General features: G+C 39.5%; 1 protein-coding gene across 3 annotated transcripts in view; it reads left to right on the forward strand.

The window, feature by feature from the left end:
- Positions 1-21407, forward strand: part of CDH8 (cadherin 8) — a 299609-nt gene that overhangs the window by 150661 nt on the left and 127541 nt on the right. For all 3 annotated transcript variants that reach the window (XM_044434245.1, XM_044434247.1, XM_044434246.1), the window contains exon 4: positions 15255-15422. In XM_044434245.1, coding sequence (XP_044290180.1) covers positions 15255-15422 — 168 coding nt within the window. The remainder of the gene's footprint in view (positions 1-15254; positions 15423-21407) is intronic.

The raw sequence follows: 21407 nt of genomic DNA on the forward strand, positions 1-21407 counted from the left end.
GTTTTCCCTAAATTTCTCTTTTCCTGGATGTGGCATATTTGGGCACCCTTGGCAGGTCAATTTCACTCCAAAAGTTGATCTTGACTGTATGGGATCTTCTCTAACAGTGAATACCCCTACTCCCGTCTAACCTAAAACTATCAATTTGTTGTTCTGTGCCACAAGTCATCTCCAACTTATGGCAACCCATGAATGAAAACCCTCTAATATGTCCTGTCCATGACATCCCTGCTCAGCTCTTATAAATTCAAGGCTATGGCTTCATTTATGGAGTCAATCCATCTATTATTTGGTCTTCCTTTCCTTCTTCTGCCTTTACCTTTTCTAGCACAATCATCTTCTCTGCTGAATTTTGCTGAATTATCAAGATGTGTTAAAAAGAATGCCAGCCTCAGTTTGTCATTTTTGCTCCTTGGGAAAACTGGCTTGAATTGATCTACATCCCACTTGTTTGTCTTTTCTGTTGGTCCAGGGTATAGCAAAGCTCTCCTCCAGTACTGTGTTTCAAAAGCATTAATTTTCAACCTGTAAGCTTCCATCACTTCCTAGCTTTCTACCTCTAAGATTGATTTAGTCTCAGGGATGAACACTTGGACACTTAGCTGGTTTGTCCTGTTTATCTCATGCCAGGCCTTGAGATCTGTAGTGCCTTATCTGCTGTCATTAGCAGGCTTGCCTGCTTTTCCATGGGGTCTAAAGCTGAGTGACTACCACCTGGATTATTTCTGGTTCCATTGGCTTTGGCAGCCCGGCTGTAGATTCTAAATTTCTTCCTCAATTCAAGAATCTGTTCCCACATCCTTCAAAAGCTCTTTGTCAGGAGAAATGGAACCAATCCCTATACACAGCATCTTTCATTTTTGTGTACATAATTTGCTGCTGTTGGTGGTGGTGCTGTGTCAAATGGTGCCATCAGTAACTGGGTTGACAGGAAAGCCACCATTCTGCACAATATTCTAAGGCATTGAGAAGGAGTGGCAAATGAGAGCCACTACAAAAGAAAGTGAAAATATATTCATGGCTTTATTTTTCTAGTGGGAGAAGAAAGTGGGAGATGCTTTGGCTCTTTCTCAGAAACATGTCTTCTGAGAAAATTCAGTCAGCTCTATCCTGAAATACCAGAACTGTCAGAATAAACTGTACTGGACCAGGTGGACACAGGACCTTTATTTCAACATTAGTATTACTAGTTACCCAAATATGCTATCAGGGTGGTGCAGGCAGCTTGAGTTCTGTGCTGCTTGAGGGCCTGTAAGTATGCTTGAAGGCCTCTGCTCTGCAGATTTTTCTGCTGTGTATGCAGATGCCATGGGAGGGACTTATTTAGTGTGCAAACCGGAGAGACAGGTCTGTCTTTTCACAGCAACCCTTTCTTCATTCATGTGCTCAGTTAACCAGTAAGATTAATCACTGAATAGGGCTATAGTTTGACCTGTTAGTTTCTTATCTCATGCACATATTCTCTACTGTGCATTTTAGAATATACATTTTCAAAATGTAAGTATACACAAAGGCAATTGCCTAGAGGCATTCTTTTAAAATTAATGATAGAATAAACATCTGTTCCTTCTTTTAAAGCACATGTCCATTATTTCAGAACACCTGCACTTTATTTAAACTCAGAAGGGGAAACAACAACAGAACACCCCCCTCCCCAACACATACATACATCACATCATTCTGTTTATGACCTTTAACTTCCTTGGGAACCGTTTAGAAGTGTAGTGCTACTAAAAAAAATCCTGATTGCTAGGAAGTGAAGTCTGTGTCAGAAGCTGGCTATCTATATATTGTTTAAATGTTCCCTTCTATACTTTTTCACTCTTTTCTTTCTTCCCCCAATTCACCTCACATCACTATTTTATAAAATTTGAATTATGCATCACAGATTTTTGGTTTTGTACTGCCGTGTTCCGGTTTAACACTGCTATGCAGACACTAGAAAGATGTGCACATGCTTTCAGTAGAAAGGGGAAGACATTCAGTGCTAAGGTGAGGAAGAGATGATAGAATATGATACGTGATGTTGGCTGGATAAAGATTTAATTTGTGTACATTGCTGAAGAGGTGATTATAAGAAGATAGAACATCACTGCTCAAATATTTGAGATGTACTAATGAAATACAGAAGCAGAGACCTTTTGTAAGTGTATGTGTGGGAACTGTCAAAAGCACTGCCCTAAATTTACACAAAACAATGGTCATCTTTGGTTCCATTAAAATAAATGATTTACTTTGGAAAGTGGTACAAGATTTAATTAACACAGAAGGCAGACGAATCAGTTCCACCATAGTCTCACAAAACATGGCTTGGGAAGATAGCTCTACTTTTTAAGTACAGGATGCAATCCTATGGCTTCTGGACACTGTCTAGTAGCCCATAGAATTGCTTGATGCCCCAGCTATGACTTTGCAGCTGGTGTGGTTTCACCAGCCTCAGAACTGGCATGGTGTGTGGGGGGACATTTCAGAATGCGGGGGGGGGGGGAGCCACCGGACAGTACCATCCTCTGAGAAACTTAGGGATCAACACCAGCTATTCACTTCTTGAATGCATGTAAAATATGTAGATAGGTAGTTCCAGTATTTGGAGGGGGTGCAGGACAAGGCCAGGGGCAGTTCTGGCTTCAACAATCATACCTCCCTCCACTAGATGCCAATAATTCTCTGAGTTCAGAAGGTTCTGAGCAGCCACTTCAGATGGCACCACAAGTTGTTTTTCAAAGTAGTTTAGGGATCACATAGACTTCATCTGAAGGCAGAGCATGCACGAGTCAGAGGTAATATGAGAGTTTCCTCCAGTTTTTCTTTCCTGACATGATGATGTAACATAATTCACAGGAAAATTTCCTGAGACAAAGCAATGCAGTGTAGTTCATTGGACATTAAGAGCTGCACTTTCAATGTGGCTGCTTAGCTATGTCTTAGTTTTTTGAAGTGGAAAAAGAGGGGGAAATAAACCCAACCTTATCCCATGATTTCAATAATGTCTACCCACTTCTTCAGGAAACTTCCTCCCATGACATTCTCTTCAAATCTGGAGAAACACTAGTGTTTAAAATGAATGCACACTCTTAGCAACTTTCCATTCCAAAAAGGATTGATGTTCATATGAGTTTATGAACTGTCTCTGTTTTAATTCTCTCTTGCCAATACCATGGTTTTGATCAAAGATGTTCTGAAAGTTAGACAGTTTTCTTCAGAATATATGTCTCTTCTTCCTTCTTTTTCTTCTTTCTTGCTTCACTTTTTTGTTATTCAACTGGCAACAAAGAATGTGAAAATAATACAGGAATGTATATGCAATTCCATTTGTCACTGATATCACACAGGTGACACTGGAAATGAATGCATAAATAGAATGGTTTAGATCAGAACAAATTGTCCAGATTTTTTTCCAGGCTAAATTTGACTTTTATATGTGCCTGACAGGGCATCTTCTAGATCTGAAACACCACTGATCATTGTGATAGTGTCAGACTAATTTTCCCTTTCTAAGCAGATATTTGCTAGTGAAATGGGTTCTACAATTTAGCTGCTTCACAACTTGTGATAACGAAAAACAGTGTTGCCAAGAAGGGAATTGCATGCCAGCTGGGAAACATAATACCAAATTATTATTTAATCTGCTAAAATACTGTGATCAAAGGGATAATTAAAAACAATAATTTATAATAAAATGAAATCTAACTCCAAACACATCCTAATAACCATAAAACATGCTGACATTCTCATGCCCACCCAATGATCATATGGGGGGATGGGCTGTAGCAGTTTGGATACACAAAACTATGGTAGTGGTGAAGTTTAAATATCATAGATGAATTCAGAAATTGGTATGTGTAAAGCTTTTTAAAAATTAAGTATTATAAGATCTATGTGTAATAGATATAGAATATATTGTATTTGTCAATGTTGATATTATTATTGAAATATAAGAGAAACTTGAGTATAGAATAAAATGGTATAGATTGTTGGGGAGGGCAGAGTGGGTGTCTGGGGCATGTACAGGGGAGGCTGCTCTTCCCCCTTCCCCCCGGGAGCACAAAGAGGTGGGGAGGAGAACATCTCCAGAAGATGGGTAAGGTGGTTTCCATATATAAATATGGTGGGGAATATGGTGGAGGTAGGGATAAGTTTAATTGGATTTTTGTCATGTTTTTGTTGGAGTGTTTGTTTAATCACATATGGAAACCAAAAAGAATATTTGATGTATTGTAAGAATGGGAAAAACATTGAAGATGGTGTCTTGGAATATAAACAGCTTGGGAGAAAGACATAAAGAAGCTAGAATTGAAAAATCTATTTATAAAGATAAAGCAGATATTATATTTTTACAAGAAACATATCAAAAGAAAGAGCGAGTGAATGAATTAAAATATTGGGCAGATGTATACGAAATCACATCAAAATCAAGAGGTGTTGTAATTATTGTTGCCAAAGAGGTGAATTTAAAAGAAAAGCTATAAAAAGATATCATTTAGGGAAATTTGTTATGATACAAGGTCTGATTTATGGACAAGAGGTGACTGTAGCTAATATATACGCACCTAATATAAATCAAAGGGAGTTTTATGATAAGGTGTATAAAGAAATAGATGATATTAAAAGAGGATTTGTGATAAAGGCTGGTTATTATAATATGGTTATGGATAAAGAAAATGATAAATCTAACCCATCAAAGTTAGATATAAAATATAATAATACAGATTTAAGTAGATATATTAATAAAAATAGATGTAAAGATGTTTGGAGAGAGTTAAATGGGAACCAGAAAAGTTATACGTTTTATTCAGATAGACATAAAAATTTGATAAGAATAGATTATATATTTGTAACACCAGAAATACTAAGATATTTAATATGGATATAAAAATTAATTAAAATATCAGACCATGCAATGATAACAATGGAAATGGAAATAAAATATGATTATAGACAGGCAAATAGATGGAAGATAGATTTAAGGATTTTTAAAAATGAGAAGATTCCAGATAAAATGGGAAAAGAATTAAAAGAAATATGGAAAACAAATGAAAAAGGAGGTAGTAATACAAGTGTAATATGGGATACAATGAAAGCAGTGGTAAGAGGGCTAGGAATAAAACATTCAAAAAAAAAAAAAAAAAAAAAAAACCCAAAAAGAGCAAGGTATAGCAAGATTAGAAGAAGAAATTAAAGAATTACAGAAAAATATATAAAAAGTAGAGAAAACAAAATTATGCTAGAATTAACAGCTAAAAGAAAAGAAATACAAAATATTGAAATAGAACAAGTTCAAAGAAAGAGAATTTTATGAAAGTAGTAATAAAAATTCCAAAATGTTGGCCAGAGCCACACAAGAAATAAATAAATAAATAAATAAATAAATAAATAAATAAATGGAGTAGTAAAGAATGAAAAAGGGGAAAGATGTAACAAGATGAAAGAAAAACTTTTAATTTTTCAAAGGTTTTTTTGAAAAGTTATATTAGGGAAATTAAATAGATCTGAAAGAAAGTCATATATATATAGAAAAGAATTTAAAGTGTAAAATTCGAGAAGATTATAAAGAAATCATGGAAACTCAAATAGAGTAAAAAGATATATTGGAAGTGATTAATAAATTGAAAATGGGTAAAGCAATTGGGTATTGAATATTATAAAAAATTTAAAAAATTACTAGTCACTAAGAAGAAATGGATGTTTAATAAAATAATGGAAGGGGAAACAATTCCAAATTCTTAGAGAAAATCCTTGATAGTGCTGATAGCAAAACCTAATAAAGATCTTACAAACCCTGGATCCTATAGACCGATATCTCTTATTGATCAAGATGCTAAGATTTTTACAGCGATACTGGTAAATTGATTGAATAAATTTATAGATAAATATATACAGATTGATCAATGTGGGTTTATAAGAGGTTGACAAATGTCAGATGTAGTAAGGAGACTATTAAATATTAACTGTTATATTGAGAAGCAAAATATAAAGGCAAGTATATTAGCATTAGATATATTTAAAGCCTTTGACTGTGTGGAATGGCCAACAATGAATATTTTAATAGTGAAGATGGGATTTGGAAGTAATAAGTAATAAATCAATTATATTCAGAAAATATGGCAAAAATAATTGTAAATGATGGTATTACAAAAAATATAACCCTAAGTTGAGGAAAGAGACAGGGTTGTCCCTTATCTCCAATATTATTTGCTTTAATGATAGAAGTATTGGCAAATGCAATTAGGAATGATATACAGATAGAAGGAATTGGAGTATGTCAGAAAATTGAAATTAATTTATTTGCAGATAATACATTGTTACCATTTCAAGATCCAGTAAATAGTATAGAGAGAATATATTCACATTTAAAGGAATTTGGAAAGTATACTGGGTTGCAAGAAAATTGGGAAAAATAGGAAATGATGTTTTACAATCACAATAGTGAAGAATTGGATAGATTAATAGAAAAATATAAATTTAAAATAGTAGTTTAAATACTTAGGAATTGATATTCCAAAAATAATCAAGAATTAAAGAAGAAAAAATATGAAAAGGTAAAGAAGGATATAAAAGATAAAATAAGAAAACATGAAAAGGTAAATTTATTATGGTTTGGAAGAATAGCAATAACAAAAAGGAAATTTCTGCCAAAGATTAATTTTTTGTTTTTGATGATTCCAATCAATATTTTTAATCAAGAATTAAAGGAAATGCAGAAGTTATTGGAGGTTTATTGTAATTGAGGGAAGAGAGAAAGAATAAGTGAAGTACTGTGGTATGAATCACAAAAAAGAGGGTTGGGCATTCCAGATGTTAAACGGTATTGGGTTGCAAATCAATTAAAGACAATTCCAGATATAGCCCAAAACAAAGAATTAACATGGAGTGATACTGAATTAAAATAATTAAGGGCAATAGGTGATTACTTAGAGACATACTGATTTAAAAAGGATATTAAAAGGCTTAGAGAATTCAAAATCCCTTTTTAAAAAACACGATGGAAGTATGGGAAAAATGGAGACAACAGTTAATTCTGGGAATTTCTTCATTAACTCCAGTGGTCCAAATGGAGCTATTTCCAAAAATAAAATCAAAGGATTGGATAAATAAATTAAAAATAAATATATATAAATGGGAAGACTGGAAAAATAAGATAAAAAATATAACACAATTAAGGAGTATATTGGCAGAGGCCAAATTAAATTGGTTAAATTTAATTCAATTAGAAAAATGGATAAAGATGGAGGATAAATTTAAAGAAGAAGAAAGACAATTAACAAAATTTGAAATGATTGTGAAAGAATGTGAGATTAAGAAAGAATATACAAGCAAAGGAAGAATTGCTAAAATTTATAGGATATTAACAGAGTTAGGGGAGCAGACAAAAAGTTTAAAATCAATTTGGGACAGGGACGTAGGTGAAATAAAAGACAAGAGTTAGAAGAATATTTGGAATAGAAGAGTATATAAGAGTATGTCGGTTAGGATTAAAGCACATGGATATAAAGTGATATGGAGATGGATATAAATCAAATTGATGAAAATTATTCTAACATATGTTGGAGATGTGGGAAAGGGATTGCAATTTACAAACATATGTGGTGGGATTGTGATAACATACAAAAGATTTGGATAACGGTGTTTAACAACATTAGAGAAATTTTAGATATAGATTTAGAAATGTCACTGAGAATTGTGTTGTTTGAAAAACAAGATATAAATGAAGTTAAGAAAGAATTGATCCCAAGTTTGATAATGGCAGCCAGGTTAATGATAGTTAAATATTGGAAACAGAATTGGGCTATGCAAAGGCATGGATGGTATAATGAAATATGGAATATGGTAATTAATGATAGACAGCAGAAATAAAAATTTTAAAAGGGTTGATAAAACCAAATAAATATAATGAAATTCGGGAAGATTTTGTAAAAGCAGTATTGACAGAAGGTAAAGGTTGTAAGCCTAATCAAAATTATATAAATATTTGGAGGGAATATGGATATAATTGAAGTATATTATATATTGGTAAGTGTTATAATATATGAAATAAAATGGAGGTCTCCTGGGTGGTGGGGGCACAGTATTATTTACTTCTTTACTTATTAGTTGAGCCTTGTATGGTATTATATTGATATTGTGATGTTTGTATTTATGTTATTGTATTTTCCTTTCTGTATTTTTAAAATATAAAAGGGGAAAATTGAGTATTGTCAGCAGAAAAAAGAATATACTGATGTTAGTTGTTTCAAACTACTGCACCATTACACTCATTTCACATGCCAGCAAAGTTATGCTCAAATTCCTACAAGCTAGGCTCCAGCAGTATGTGGACCGAGAATTAGCAGGTGTCTTGCCTGACGCCTCAACAGAGGCGGCACCTCACAGGAAGAGTCAAACACCCAAAGAGAGAATCAGGCATCAGAACAGGAGGACTTATACTTGAGGCCCTCTGACCAAGTGACCCTTCCACAACCTTGCTTGGGAGTAGCTGAACAGGTAGCCGTCCCTCATCCTGACCCTTTACCCCTTGGGCAAACAGCCACACCTCAGCCTGACCACAAGGGCCCCGAGGGAAAAGACACTACACGTTCTGCCCCTGAAAAGCGTGGACAGAATGCCCCCCTACCTCCTGACACTGAGTCTCCTGAACAAGATACAGGAGACACAAGAGGCGGGATAGATTTGACTCACGTGACTCTTAGATGTAGCTTATGCCCATTGGAACAAAAGGAGGCTTTGTCCCACCTTAGGGGGGAAAGGTGGGACAGAGAAAGCTAATCCCACGTGGGTTCCCTGAGAGACGTCATTAAGAAGATAGCAACTAACTTGTAAAGGTCATTGCAGTAGAGCTTATTCGTAGCATCGTAAATCTTGTAGAAAAGTAGCAATAAAAGACTTTAGTTTTATTGCCTCCATAAGTGTGGATCATTTACAACTGTGAGCTGACACCTCACAACAGCAGGGTTTTGAAGAGGCAGAGGAACTAGAGATCAGATTGCCAACATATGCTGGACCATGGAGAAAGCTAGGGAGTTCCAGAAAAACATCTACTTCTGCTTCACTGACTATGCTAAAGCCTTTGATTGTGTGGATCACAACAAATTGTGGCAAGTTCTTAAAGTGATGGGACTACTAAACCATTTTATTTGTCTCTTGAGAAACCTATATGCGGGTCAAGAAGCAACAGTGAGAACTGGACGTGAAATCACTGATTGGTTCAAAATTGGGAAAGGAGTTCAGCAAAACTGTATATTGTCGCCCTGCCTATTTAACTTATATGCAGAGTACACTGTGCGAAAGGCCAGGCAAGAAGAATCACAAATTAGAATTAAGATTTCTGGGAGAAATATCAACAACCTCAGATATGCAGGTGATACCACTCCAATGGCAGAAAGTGAAGAGGAACTAAAGAGCCTCTTGATGCAGGTAAAAGAGGAGAGTGCAAAAGCTGGCTTGAAACTCAACATTAAGAATACTAAGATCACGGCAACCGGTTCTATCACTACCTGGCAAATAGATGGGGAAGAAATGGAGGTAGGGACAGATTTTCCTGGGCTCAAAGATCACCACAGATGGGGACTGCAGCCAAGAAATTAAAAGTTGCTTGCTCCTTGGGAGGAAAGCTATGGCAAACCAAACCAGCATACTAAAAAGCAGGAACATCACCCTGCCAACAAAAGTTCGTATAGTCAAGACAATGCTTTTCCCAGTTGCACTGTATGGCTGTGAAAGCTGTACCATAAGGGAGGCTGAGCACAAAAGGATTGAGGCCTTTGAATTGTGGTTCTGGAGGAGACTCCTGCGAGTCCCTTGGACCGCAAGGCGATCAAACCAGTCAGTCCTAGAGGAGATCAACCCTGGCTGATCTTTAGAAGGCCAGATCCTGAAGATGAAGCTCAAATACTTTGGCCACCTAATGAGAAGGAAGGACTCCCTGGAGAAGAGTGTAATGCTGGGAACAATAGACGGCAAGAGAAGAAGGGAACAACAGAGAATGAGGTGGCTGGATGGAGTCACTGAAGCAGTTGGTGCGAGCTTGGGTGGACTCCGGGAGATGGTGGAGGACAGAAGGGCCTGGAGGAATGTTGTCCATGGGGTCGCGATGGGTCGGACACAACTTCGCGACTAACACCAACAACAACTTCCTTTCACTTTGTTTAATGGATTAGTAAATGCTTTGTTTTTTCCAAAAAAAAAAAAATTATGCATTTTGTTAATAAATAGTTTTTTTAATAAAATATTTTTATATACCAGGAGCAATGTTGGTATAGCCCCGTATTTCAGAAATTGGAGCAGAAGGAGACTGTACTAGACACACTTCACTGTTGCTTTTAAATTCATCTGTCTTTACAATCTATCCAGGTGATCACCAACTTATTATTACGTCTTGGATTGCTTTTTAAATTATAAATATCCAAATTAAAACAAACATGTGAAATTTAAAATAATCACATGCACACCCATTCTATTTATTGATCATGTTTATGTGCTATTTCCCATTGTGGAACTCAAGGCAGCTACTTGTTGTTCCCAGGTGGTCTCCCCTCCAAGCTCAGGTCAGCTACAGAGCTGCTTAGCTTAAAATGAAGAATTATTCAAATACTGAATAATATTTACTATTTATAAGTATTTACTTATAAGTATTTACTACACTGGGATATTTTTTCAGAATACAAAAGAGAAAGTAATTTCAGTGATAGTTTATGTAAAAACAAGATAAAGATAAAAAATGAAATATGAAAATGCATACATACATATACACACATGCACAGACACAATGACTTGGAATTAGGCTACTTCTGGAGCAGTGGGGAGGGAGCAAAATGCTGCCCAGGCTGTCACTACAGTTGCCATTGGTACTTCTACCAACCATCCAAATAACCTGAGGAAAACAGAAAGACGGTGTTCCACTGCCATTAGTATTAAGCTGCTGGAGAACTTGTTCCACTAGAGAAATTCGATGAAATACTTTTCTTCTTGATTTCTCTCATTAAGAATAGGGTAAATAATTTTGGAAGACTAGCTTCTGTTACTCTGCTGTTTTGACTGTAAGGTGTATTACAGCCTGAAGGAAAGAACACTCCCTCCATCCCTAAAATATATGCAACCCTGCTGGATGGGTGAGCTACATGGTCTCATGTAGGATTCAGCTTAAAAATGTTGGAAACACATGGAACCTTCTCCTCCACATTAGGAATTTGTACAGAGAAAATCTGAATTAGGGAAGTAACAGAAATTCATTTAAGTTCATTTTACTCTGTATTTATCCAATTCATATCTTTTCATTTGACACAATCTGTGGTCTAAATCCATACCTTTCTGAGGTTGCAATGTGATTCCTAGATGCCCTGAAAATGTCTTTGATAGCAAGTGTACATTTGAAAGATCTGTGAGAGAAAATTCTTACTTTTGCAAAATACAGACATATATACTTTTATCACTTGGAAAATAATACATACATTTCAAAAATATATAGAACTGTTGTATACATTTAGAAAAATGCATATAAAATACAAATGAAATTTCCTGTGGGGGAAACAAGAGAAAATCTTGTACGCACTCAAATCATAGATGGAATTTGGAGAACTTTGGTGGGCTTATGTTTGCTGATTTGCCCATTCCAGTTCATAACTAATCTGAATTCGATGACTTTTCTTGAGGTCAGCTTTTTATGGACATGCAATAGAGAAATTTCTCCACTACTTTGCCTAGCACCTGATTCAAAAGGCTCCCTTCAGGAAAATATTTGTGAGGGGAGTTATGTTGGACAGTGCCTCCCTCAACCCACTTTTCTCAAAAGCAGATCTATCAAGCAGGATACAAACTAGGAAAGTTTCTCTAGCTGAGGTTTGGGCCCAAGCTGAGGATTCAGAAGCTTGTAGTATTCCTTTCTCTTTTAAGGCAAGCCATATCAGACTGAGCCCAGAATGCTTAGTGTTGTGTGAATTTCACCAAAGGTTCTGGTTCTCCTCTGCCACTGTCTGATAGTTCTGAAAGGCATTTTAGAGAGTCAGTGTAACTGCCCCCATGCCCTATCTTGTGTTGGTTCCCCATGTCTGTATCACAAGTCTTTTATTTGTATGCAATGAAATGTCCTCAGTTTTTGAAATTCAAATATGTTCTCTGCTTTATCATGTGGAATTAAATGGGTTACTAAAATTGAATGATCACAGGGGTACACAATCTCACCTGCAAACCTTTTCATTACACTGGGCTACATAATTATTGCTTTAAAAGGGGGGGGGGTGAATATCAAGTAATTATTGTGCAATCATTAATGATTCCACATAAGCAGAGTTCTCCAGCTGAGAGCTCTGACAGGATAAGCTCCTGAATATAAGTGTGTGAGAGTGGTTTTTTTCTTCTTCCTATCCCTGAGAAAGAAACCCCCAAGCACTGTGATTTTAAAAGCCACTGGTGGATTGAATTTCCCTTGACATTCTTAATGCTTCACTTATTACTAAGACGATTCAATAACATGAACCTCTTGCTCTCTTTTCACAGACAAATGATTTCATTTAAAAAATGATTCAAAAGCAGTATTGGTGTGTGTGTCTTTTGAGGGAAATAATTACTTCTACAGAAATGCATGTATCATTATGGGTTTGACTATGCCTTGATTACTGTGAACAGGTTGATTCCCTAGCAACTAATGGATAATCATTGCCACAACAACCATCCTCATCCTCGATAGCTTGAATCTCTCTTCCCAGCCTTTGGCGGGCAGAAACAGTGGATGAGGGACAGAGACTGCTAGAAGCAGTTGTCGGACAGAGATTGCTAGAAGCAGTTGTCAGTTTGTATTGGACACAGACAGAAGCAGACTTTAACCTGGAATTGGCCAACAATTAAAGCATCCTTTGAGAAGGCAGCTTCTTCTTAAGGATCAAATGCAGTACTTGTGCTCCCTGCTTTAAGAGCTTCAGCTATTGGGTGCTGGAAAAGAACAAACAAGCAAGCAAGATTCCACTAAGTTTAATTAGGTTTGTAAGTAAACTGATAGTTTGAAAGTATCCGCTGATTTTCTTCCAAAGGAATGGATTTCTGTACTGCTGCACTGCTGCTTATGAGTGCTCAAGTACTGTGGGAGTGGAGGGAACAGGGCACAACAATGAATTGTTGCTATCATGGAGACAATAACGTAACAAAGCTCTGCTTACTTTGAGTGTTTCATCATGAACACAATTAAACTAATACAGTACCAATGGCATACCCACCCCTTAAATATCCAGTAGCTTTAATCAAGGTGTACACACTGTTTATGGTTTATATCAATTCAACCTCGCCCCCCCCTCGCAACATCTTGCTTGTTATACGAATTGTGGATTATTGTATTTGTGTATGTATGTCTCTTTCAGATTACTTTTGGCAATGGATTTAGTTTAAAGCCAACCAGAAGGAAAGCCTTAAGAACCCTGCAGTGGCAAAGCACAATAACACTTCGCTTAATTTATCTTTTGTCCTGCTCTTCTTCCAAGGAGGTCATGGTCCCTGAACAACTTTAAGTTAGGCTGACATGAGTGTTCTGGTCACCTGATTAGCTTTGCAGCTGAGTAGGTCTCTGCTATACCACACTGACTCTTCTCTGTCTAGAAAGCAGTACAGACTGCAATACTTCTGGATGTGAAATATATTGCATTTATTGAGATATGTGGACTTTGAAGGGGAATTGAGGACAGAGTAGATGGACTGCTGTAGAAATACATTACTGGATTAAATTGCTTACTGCTAGAATTGATTAGGAAAGACTTTGACAACCAAGGACTACTGGACTTGAAACTATCTGTGCATACTGTGGACATATATTTTTAAGTCCACTCTTGTACTAAGTAATAATAAAATGAAATGTGAAACTCTTTTTGATGATAATTCATGGAGGGGATGGAAACTAGGATGAAAACATTGTTCTGTTCAACGTGAAATGAGAGTTTGGTGCTCTCACTGTGATACTGCAATGTCTTCACAGTGCTTGCTCGATCTCTGATTGGCTGGTATGTGCATGCATGCGTGTTTTAATGTGCTAAAACAATTGAGAAAACAATGAGAAATGATTGCTTTTGTTATCTTGCATCCGTCCACAATCTCCTCATGCCACTGCACACACGTGTCAGTCTGAAGGAAACCTCTTCTGGGTTAGCTGACTAGGGAATGCTGGGAGTTTTTGCTCTTTAAACAACCATCGCTTGTGACCTCAAAAGCATACCTTAGCAGCACAACCCTACATATCATTAGCAACTCCTTTTTATTTCAATGAGACTTACTCCCAAGTAACTGTGCACAGGATTGCAGCCTAGTTGTAGACTCCGGAATTGTGGTCTTGTTTCCTTCACGGTTTTCCACCTCCTTGTTAAAACAGTTTTAGCTCTTTGGGTTTTTTCCTTTTTTGTTTTAAGTTCCTGAGGGCTTCTTCTCTCAATTCCCTTCAGGAAACACAAGTGCTGATAAGCTAATCCTGCCATGCCACTTTTAGGGCTCTGACTTTCTGTCTCATGGTTGTTTGAGCCCAGGACACAGAGTCACTCACAAAGCCTGGCTGGGGGAGAAAGTTGTTTGCTTGGCCAGCCCAAATCTTGCTGTTTCCTGATGCAGAGTGGCAAGTCAAGGTGCTTGTGCCATGAACAACATTGGCTTTAAAGAAACATTGCATTTTATCTCACTAGACAGAGAAAATGTGACTTACAGGACCATGTGCTCTATATGCTTTGCCCTATAGCCAAAATATGAGCCCCCACTAATCAAGAGAACTCAGACGGAGACGCATATTTGTCTCAGATACTGAATATTGCGGCCTGCTTTTGCTACCCACCAAATGACTTGTACAGCCTGATCCCTGTCAGGAGGGGTCTGAGGGGCAATGGCTGGGGAAGAGGCAGCTGCTGCTGCCACCCCACTATATCCAACACTTGAGGCAGGGTCCTCCCCTCACATAACAATAGGACCAACCCTTGCTGGTTACAGTCATGCCTTCGCATCTGAGGGAACGCCTGTCTCCATAGGTACCAACCCAGTCACTGAAGTCATCACCAGAGGCCCTTCTCTGTATTCCTTCCCCCAGTGAATCGTGAATGTCTGTATTTTTGCATGAAAGTTGCTTCAAGACTGCTTGTTGTGGTGGGAAGTGAAGATGATTTTGATGGCAATAGTTTTCTTTGAATACAAATGGCTCCAAGCAAAGCATGCCTGTAGTTAATCCCATTCTCTATCTTATGCATGTAGCACTAACTGTCTTCTCTGTCCTTGTTTTGTCATCTTTTTTTCTTTTTCTCTAGCTATTATTAAAACTGCTCTTTCAAACATGGACCGGGAAGCCAAAGAGGAATACACTGTTGTCATCCAAGCAAAAGATATGGGTGGGCACATGGGTGGACTGTCTGGAACCACCACTGTGACAATAACCCTGACTGATGTCAATGACAATCCACCAAAGTTTGCACAGAGTAAGTTGACTAGAAGTGCATGTTTTCTTTGTCTTTTTTGCATTACACGTCATAAGAATGTGTCTTCATGTGCTATATTCCTTTACTGGAAAAAGCAATATTTGCTGCTTGCATAAAAAGGGAAGTTTCATGCTTTGGAAAGGAAGGTCGCAGATCAGACCCATTCAGTAATTCACCATATCTGCAGTGAAGACATGTGTGTGAGTCTGTGGTTTTGTTCTCTTTCTCACTATATCATTCCACTGCCATTATTTTAGACTCCACATATAGTTCAAGGTCCTTCTGTTATTACCTAATTTCTTCTCCACAACTGTTTCAGGGCTCTCAGACTGCTGCGTTTCATTTCTCTCTTACATGTATATTCCACTTTTTTTCCTCCTTCAAGGAATTAAGCTGGCTTACATGATTCTCCTCCTCTCCCTTTCATCCTCTCAACAGCCCTGTAAGATGGATTAGACTGAGAGTCAGTGACTAGTCCAAAGTCATTCAGTGAGCCTGGTGGGGACCAAAGCCGTATCTCCAGTACCACAACCTACCACTCATACCATCACATCTGCTCTAATTGTTTTCCCTGTTTACAGGTCCATGCCAGTCACTGTGCTACTCAGTATCCCTAAAACAATTCCTTGGTCAACCCTTTCTCCGTGCCACTGCCAAACAGCCCCTCTCCTTAGTGCACAGGAAGAGCATTTGAGGCAGCGCTGGCAGTGACTCCAGAATGGAGGGTTGCCAGAGGATGCTTTCCAAATTATCCTTTGCAATTTCAGGGATGGCCCTTGGAGCTTTGTCCTGAAAATCGCATAGTCTTAGAACTGAGCTATGGAGTTTCTTCAGTTCTAGATACTGATCATGAAGGCCCAGTTCATATGGGGCAAAGCCATGCCAAGCACCTATGTGGACAGAAGAGTATAGTGCTGTCTGAACTGGCATAGGCATGTCGACTGCTACAGTTTTCAGCTGTGATTCACCTGACCAGGTTAGAGGTTGGGCGCACTTTACTTCTGTGAAGCATAGCTGGGGAACAGCAGCAGCCTGTATGGCCATGAGCCAGGCCAAATGTTACTTGCTTCCTTCCACCAGCAGCATTTGAATATCTGTCTCTGATTCGATCCTGCCCTTCCTGCAGAGAGCTCCAAGTGGCGCACATGTTTGTTCCCTCTTCATTTTATCCTCATAACAATCCTGTGATGTAGGTGAAGGGAAGAGAGAGAGGCTGGTTCTAGATCTCCCAGTGAGATTCCTAGATAAGTTGTTATTTGAAATGGGATCGTTTCAGCTCACTGCCAGCTCAGTCGAACAGCCAATCAACATGGATGCTCCATAGACTGGGGTACAGGGGCTAATAAGTGATTCCTCAAGGCCATTGCACTATCCCTTTGACCGAGCTTATGTACACAACATTATTTTACATGTTTTTTAATGCAATCACCAATCAAAAGTTAGCAGAAGTATATCTCTATATCTGTGTACCTTTTTGTAAACTTTGTATGTATATCTTCCCTTCCCCCTCCTAGGGAAAGAAGCAGGTCTCTGCTTCCCATAATTTATGTCTTATTAGTTTTGTAGGTAGGTCAGTCGGTCGGTCAGTCTTTCTCTTTTTTCTTTCTAGTGTTTTCAGTGCCACTTTGGATTACTCTTAAAACTTGAGAACTGACGTGTGACACAACATCTAAGGAGACGTTTTGTAGTTGATGAAAAAAATAAAGCCATGACTAATTGGAGATGAGAGGAGAAATAAAAGTTAATAAGTTTGGCTCTAGTTAATTGTTGATCTTTAATTCAAAATCCATATTTACTGTGTATGTCTTGCTGGGTTAAGTTAAAATGATTTGACATCCCACTGAGCTATTCAGCAGCGCTTCGTAGTCTTCATGAAAGGGTAGAACAGGGAAGAAGAAACTATAATGAGAAATGACTTTATTTGAAATAGGTGTTTTCTAATATACTTTTCTGATGGATCTATGTACTATGTAGGTTTATCTTAACTCCTACTTTTACTTGGAGATTAAAAAGTATTAAGGATCTCCCATTGTTACTATTACTATTGCACAAGAGACAATTCCATCCGAAGTACCATAGGATACTTCGGATACACTGACCAAAGTACAAAACAGTGCTCTGTCTGGGGGAATATATAATCTAACCCTCTCCCAAGTGTCTGCATTGAAAGAACCATGCTGGCCTACTCTCCAAGGACAGAAATACCTTGGAGGGAGGGGGAATAGGGCTTTCAGTGGATAAGGAGGTATGGAACTTGCATGGGCCAGAATGAAAGCTATTTTCAACCTTGCCCTTCAAAGTATTTTCACTATATAGACAAAAAAGCCTGTTCTTTGAAAATGCAGGGTGCAGGAACAACAATGTGGATGTCATTTTTGTTGTTCTTCCTGCTCTTTAAGGATGGCCATATGCATAGCAGGAGCATCTGGATTTGGGCCTCAAAAGCCAGGGCAAGTGACGAGGGGTGTATGGCTGCCCAGTCCTTAACAAGCACAGTTTGTGACATCACAGAGCATCATCACTGATCACATGACACATATGTTATGAAATCAGCCTTAACTTCTGTCTTTCCAGCTTTCTGGTGTTTGAGATTTTAGATAAGTTTAACTGTGCTCTTAAAGGTTCATTTGCTGTCTTAAAACCTCAATTTTTGATAGTGCATTTCCCTGGGTTTGAAAATAACATTCCTCCACAGACTGCCTGGTGCTTATCTCTCCATAAATTAGTAATCCCACACCATCTCATACTTTCAGATATACTGCCTCTGAACACTGAGGTTCCATTTTGCTATCATGACAATCAGGGTATTCATTTACAAACTATCACACCTCATAAGAGAAAATTTGGTCACCTTGTAGACACAGCTAGATCTACGTTCTCAGACTGTAGCCATACCAAATGGATGGGAAAATGAACTGACTTGGGTAGTTTGTGGAAAGAGACTGAGGGCAGTACTCCTGATGAAACATACCTCACAGATTACATTGTTAGTCTGGCTATGAAAAATTAGAGTAAAACCTATGTTAATAAGGAATGCTTGTTATGGGTAGCAGGTATGTGTGAGGAATTTGAAAGGAGGACCAAGATCTGATAGGTTTTGAGTAGGCAGAGTATGTGTGTTAGTCTCTGTGTTAGTTAATCCACTGGGCCAGGGAATTTGCTTGTTGGTAGTTTTTTCCCCTCATTTTGGTATCATGCACTTTAAATTGGATCATATGGTCATTGTTATGTTGCGGTCCTTGAGTTGTAATGGCTGATCATGTACTTTAGATGATTCTGTCCACATCAGCACAAACACATGTCCAACCCATTGACTTTCCTTCTTTACTTGTGTGATGAATATCACCGATCCACATGGCAAGAAACACGCGACTGACTTAATATGTGTCCATTGAAACACATGCATAGTCTCCACAATTGAAATATGCAGACTAGTTTGCCCTTATCCACATCATCATGACAGAATATTGGCCAAGTAGTGCACACTGAATCCATCACAGAATCATAGTAAAGTTGGAAGGGACCATTGGGTCCAACCCCCGGCTGTTGCAGGACAGCATGTTACACCATCCCACTCAGATGGCTGCACAGTTTCGCCTTGAATGTCGCTAGTGCGGGAAAGTCCTAGACTTTGTAGGCAACTGGTTCCACTGTCTTATTGCTTTGACAGTCAGGAAATTTTCCCTGTTATCTAGCCTGAACCTGGGTTATAGCAACTTGAATTGATTATTCTGTGTCCTATACTCTGGTAGCAGGGAAAAGAGACCTTGACCTTAAACATAGAAACATAGAAACAGAGCGAGTCAGAAGGGGACTCGCGGGCCATCTAGTCTGACCTCTGGCACCAGCCGGCTCCGCTCAAGACATGCCCACCATGTGGACTATCCTTGAACACCCGCACTGATGGGGCCTCAATGACCTCTCATGGAAGCCCATTCCACACCCTCGGGGACCTGACTGTCAGGAAGTGCTTCCTGGCATCCAAATGGAACCTTGGCTCCCTGAGCTTTGCTCTGTTGGAGTGTGTCCTGCCTTCCTCTGCAGGGGAGAACAGGTCTCTACCCATCTCCATGTGACATCCCCTCACATACCTGTATGTCGCCAACATATCCCCTCTGAGTCTCCTCTTCTCCAGGCTGAAGAGGCCCAGTTCCCTCAGTCTCGCCTCATACGGCATCCCCTGCAAACCGGCCACCAACCTTGTGGCCCTACGCTGCACTGACTCCAACCTGGCTATATCCTTTCTGTAATGACGGGCCCAAAGCTGAACACAATACTCCAATTGCGGGCGCACCAGAGTCGTGTAGAGTGGTAGTAATACCTCTCTCGATATAGAAGCCACACTTCTGGCTATGCAACCAAGGGTGGCGTTTGCCCTCTTGACCACCGCATCACACTGCTGACTCATGTTTAGCCTGCAGTCAACCAGTACCACGAGGTCCCTTTCACAAGTGCTGCTCTCCAGCCACTTGTCACCTAACCTGTACTTATGACAGCTATTCCTATGCCCCAAGTGCAAGACCTTGCACTTATCCACATTGAACCCCATCCTGTTGTCTCCTGCCCACTTCCATAGTCTGTCCAGATCCTTTTGGATCTGGAGTACCTGCTCCTCAGTTGTGGCCCCAGGACAGAGCCCTGGGGGACCCCGCTTGTTACTGGCCGCCCTCCCGATGATTCCCTGCTAATGGTTACCTTCTGCTTTCGGTCAGTCAGCCATGCCCTAATCCACTGGACAGTGCTTTGGTGTATCCCAAAACTCCTCAGTTTCTCCACCAGGATATCATGGGGCACTTTGTCAAAGGCCTTGCTGAAATCCACCACATCCACTGCATCCCCTCCATCTAGCCATTTCAAAACCTTGTCATAGAATTCCACAAGGTTTGTCTGGCAGGACCTGTTTTTGCGGAAGCCGTGTTGCGTGGCTGTCAGCCTCCCTTCCCTATCCAGCATCACTAGATCTCTCGCTATTATGAGCCTTTCCATTGTTTTTCCTACAATGGACATAAGGCTAACCGGTCTATAATTCCCCATGTCCTTTCTACTACCCTTTTTGAAAATTGGGACCACTGATGCCACCCTCCAGTCCTCTGGAACTTCACCCGTTCTCCACAAGGTCTCAAAATGGAGGCCAGCAGGCGTTAGAGAACCCCTGCCAACTCTCTAAGTACTCTCGGGTGTAACCTGTCAGGGCCTGGCAACTTTGTAATGTCCAATGCCCTGAGGAGCCCCTCGACTTCAAGGGGGGGGTGTCTCTAATCTGTGCCCCTAAGTCCCCAGCCTCATCTAATCTCCTATGCAGATATCCCCCATCCTGCTTTGGGAAGAACACAGAGGCAAAATAGTCATTTAGCATCTGTGCCTGTTCCCTCATATCAGTCACTGGATCTCCTTCCTCCTTATTTAGTGGTCCCACCACTTGTCTCCCCTTTCTCTTCCTATTTACATGCTGAAAGAAGCCCCTTTTGTTGCTCTTGATATTCTTGGCAAGTCTCAGCTCATAATCAGCCTTAGCCTTGTGAAGAATCCTTTTGCAATGGGCCGCCTCCTCCCAGTATACCCTTTTGTCTATTTCCTGCAGTACCCATTTCCTATGGAGGTTCCTCTTTCATCTAATCCCTTTAACCACCTCCTTTCGCATCCATGGTGGCACTTTCCTCCGCCTCCCCACCTTACCGACTAGAGGTATCGTCAAGGCTTGCCCCTCCAAAACCTCCCGTTTGAGTGCTATCCACCCCTCCTCAACTCGCTTACCTTCCAGTAACCTCTCCCAGGAGACTTTCCCCAATCTGGCCTTCAGTTGGCCAAAGTTGGCCCTCTTGAAGTCCCAGCTTCTAGTGCTCGACGTGCTGCACGTCTCAAAGCAAAGGATGGAGTGATCACTCGCATCCAGAGCTCCCCTAATCTGTACTTCATCTATCAGCTCCTCCCTATTAGTCAAGACCAAGTCAAGGAAGTCCCCCCCCCCCCCCCCCCCCCCCCCCC

Source organism: Varanus komodoensis, unplaced genomic scaffold, assembly GCF_004798865.1.
Source record: "Varanus komodoensis strain SLA01 unplaced genomic scaffold, ASM479886v1 scaffold27, whole genome shotgun sequence".
Taxonomy (NCBI): domain Eukaryota; kingdom Metazoa; phylum Chordata; class Lepidosauria; order Squamata; family Varanidae; genus Varanus; species Varanus komodoensis.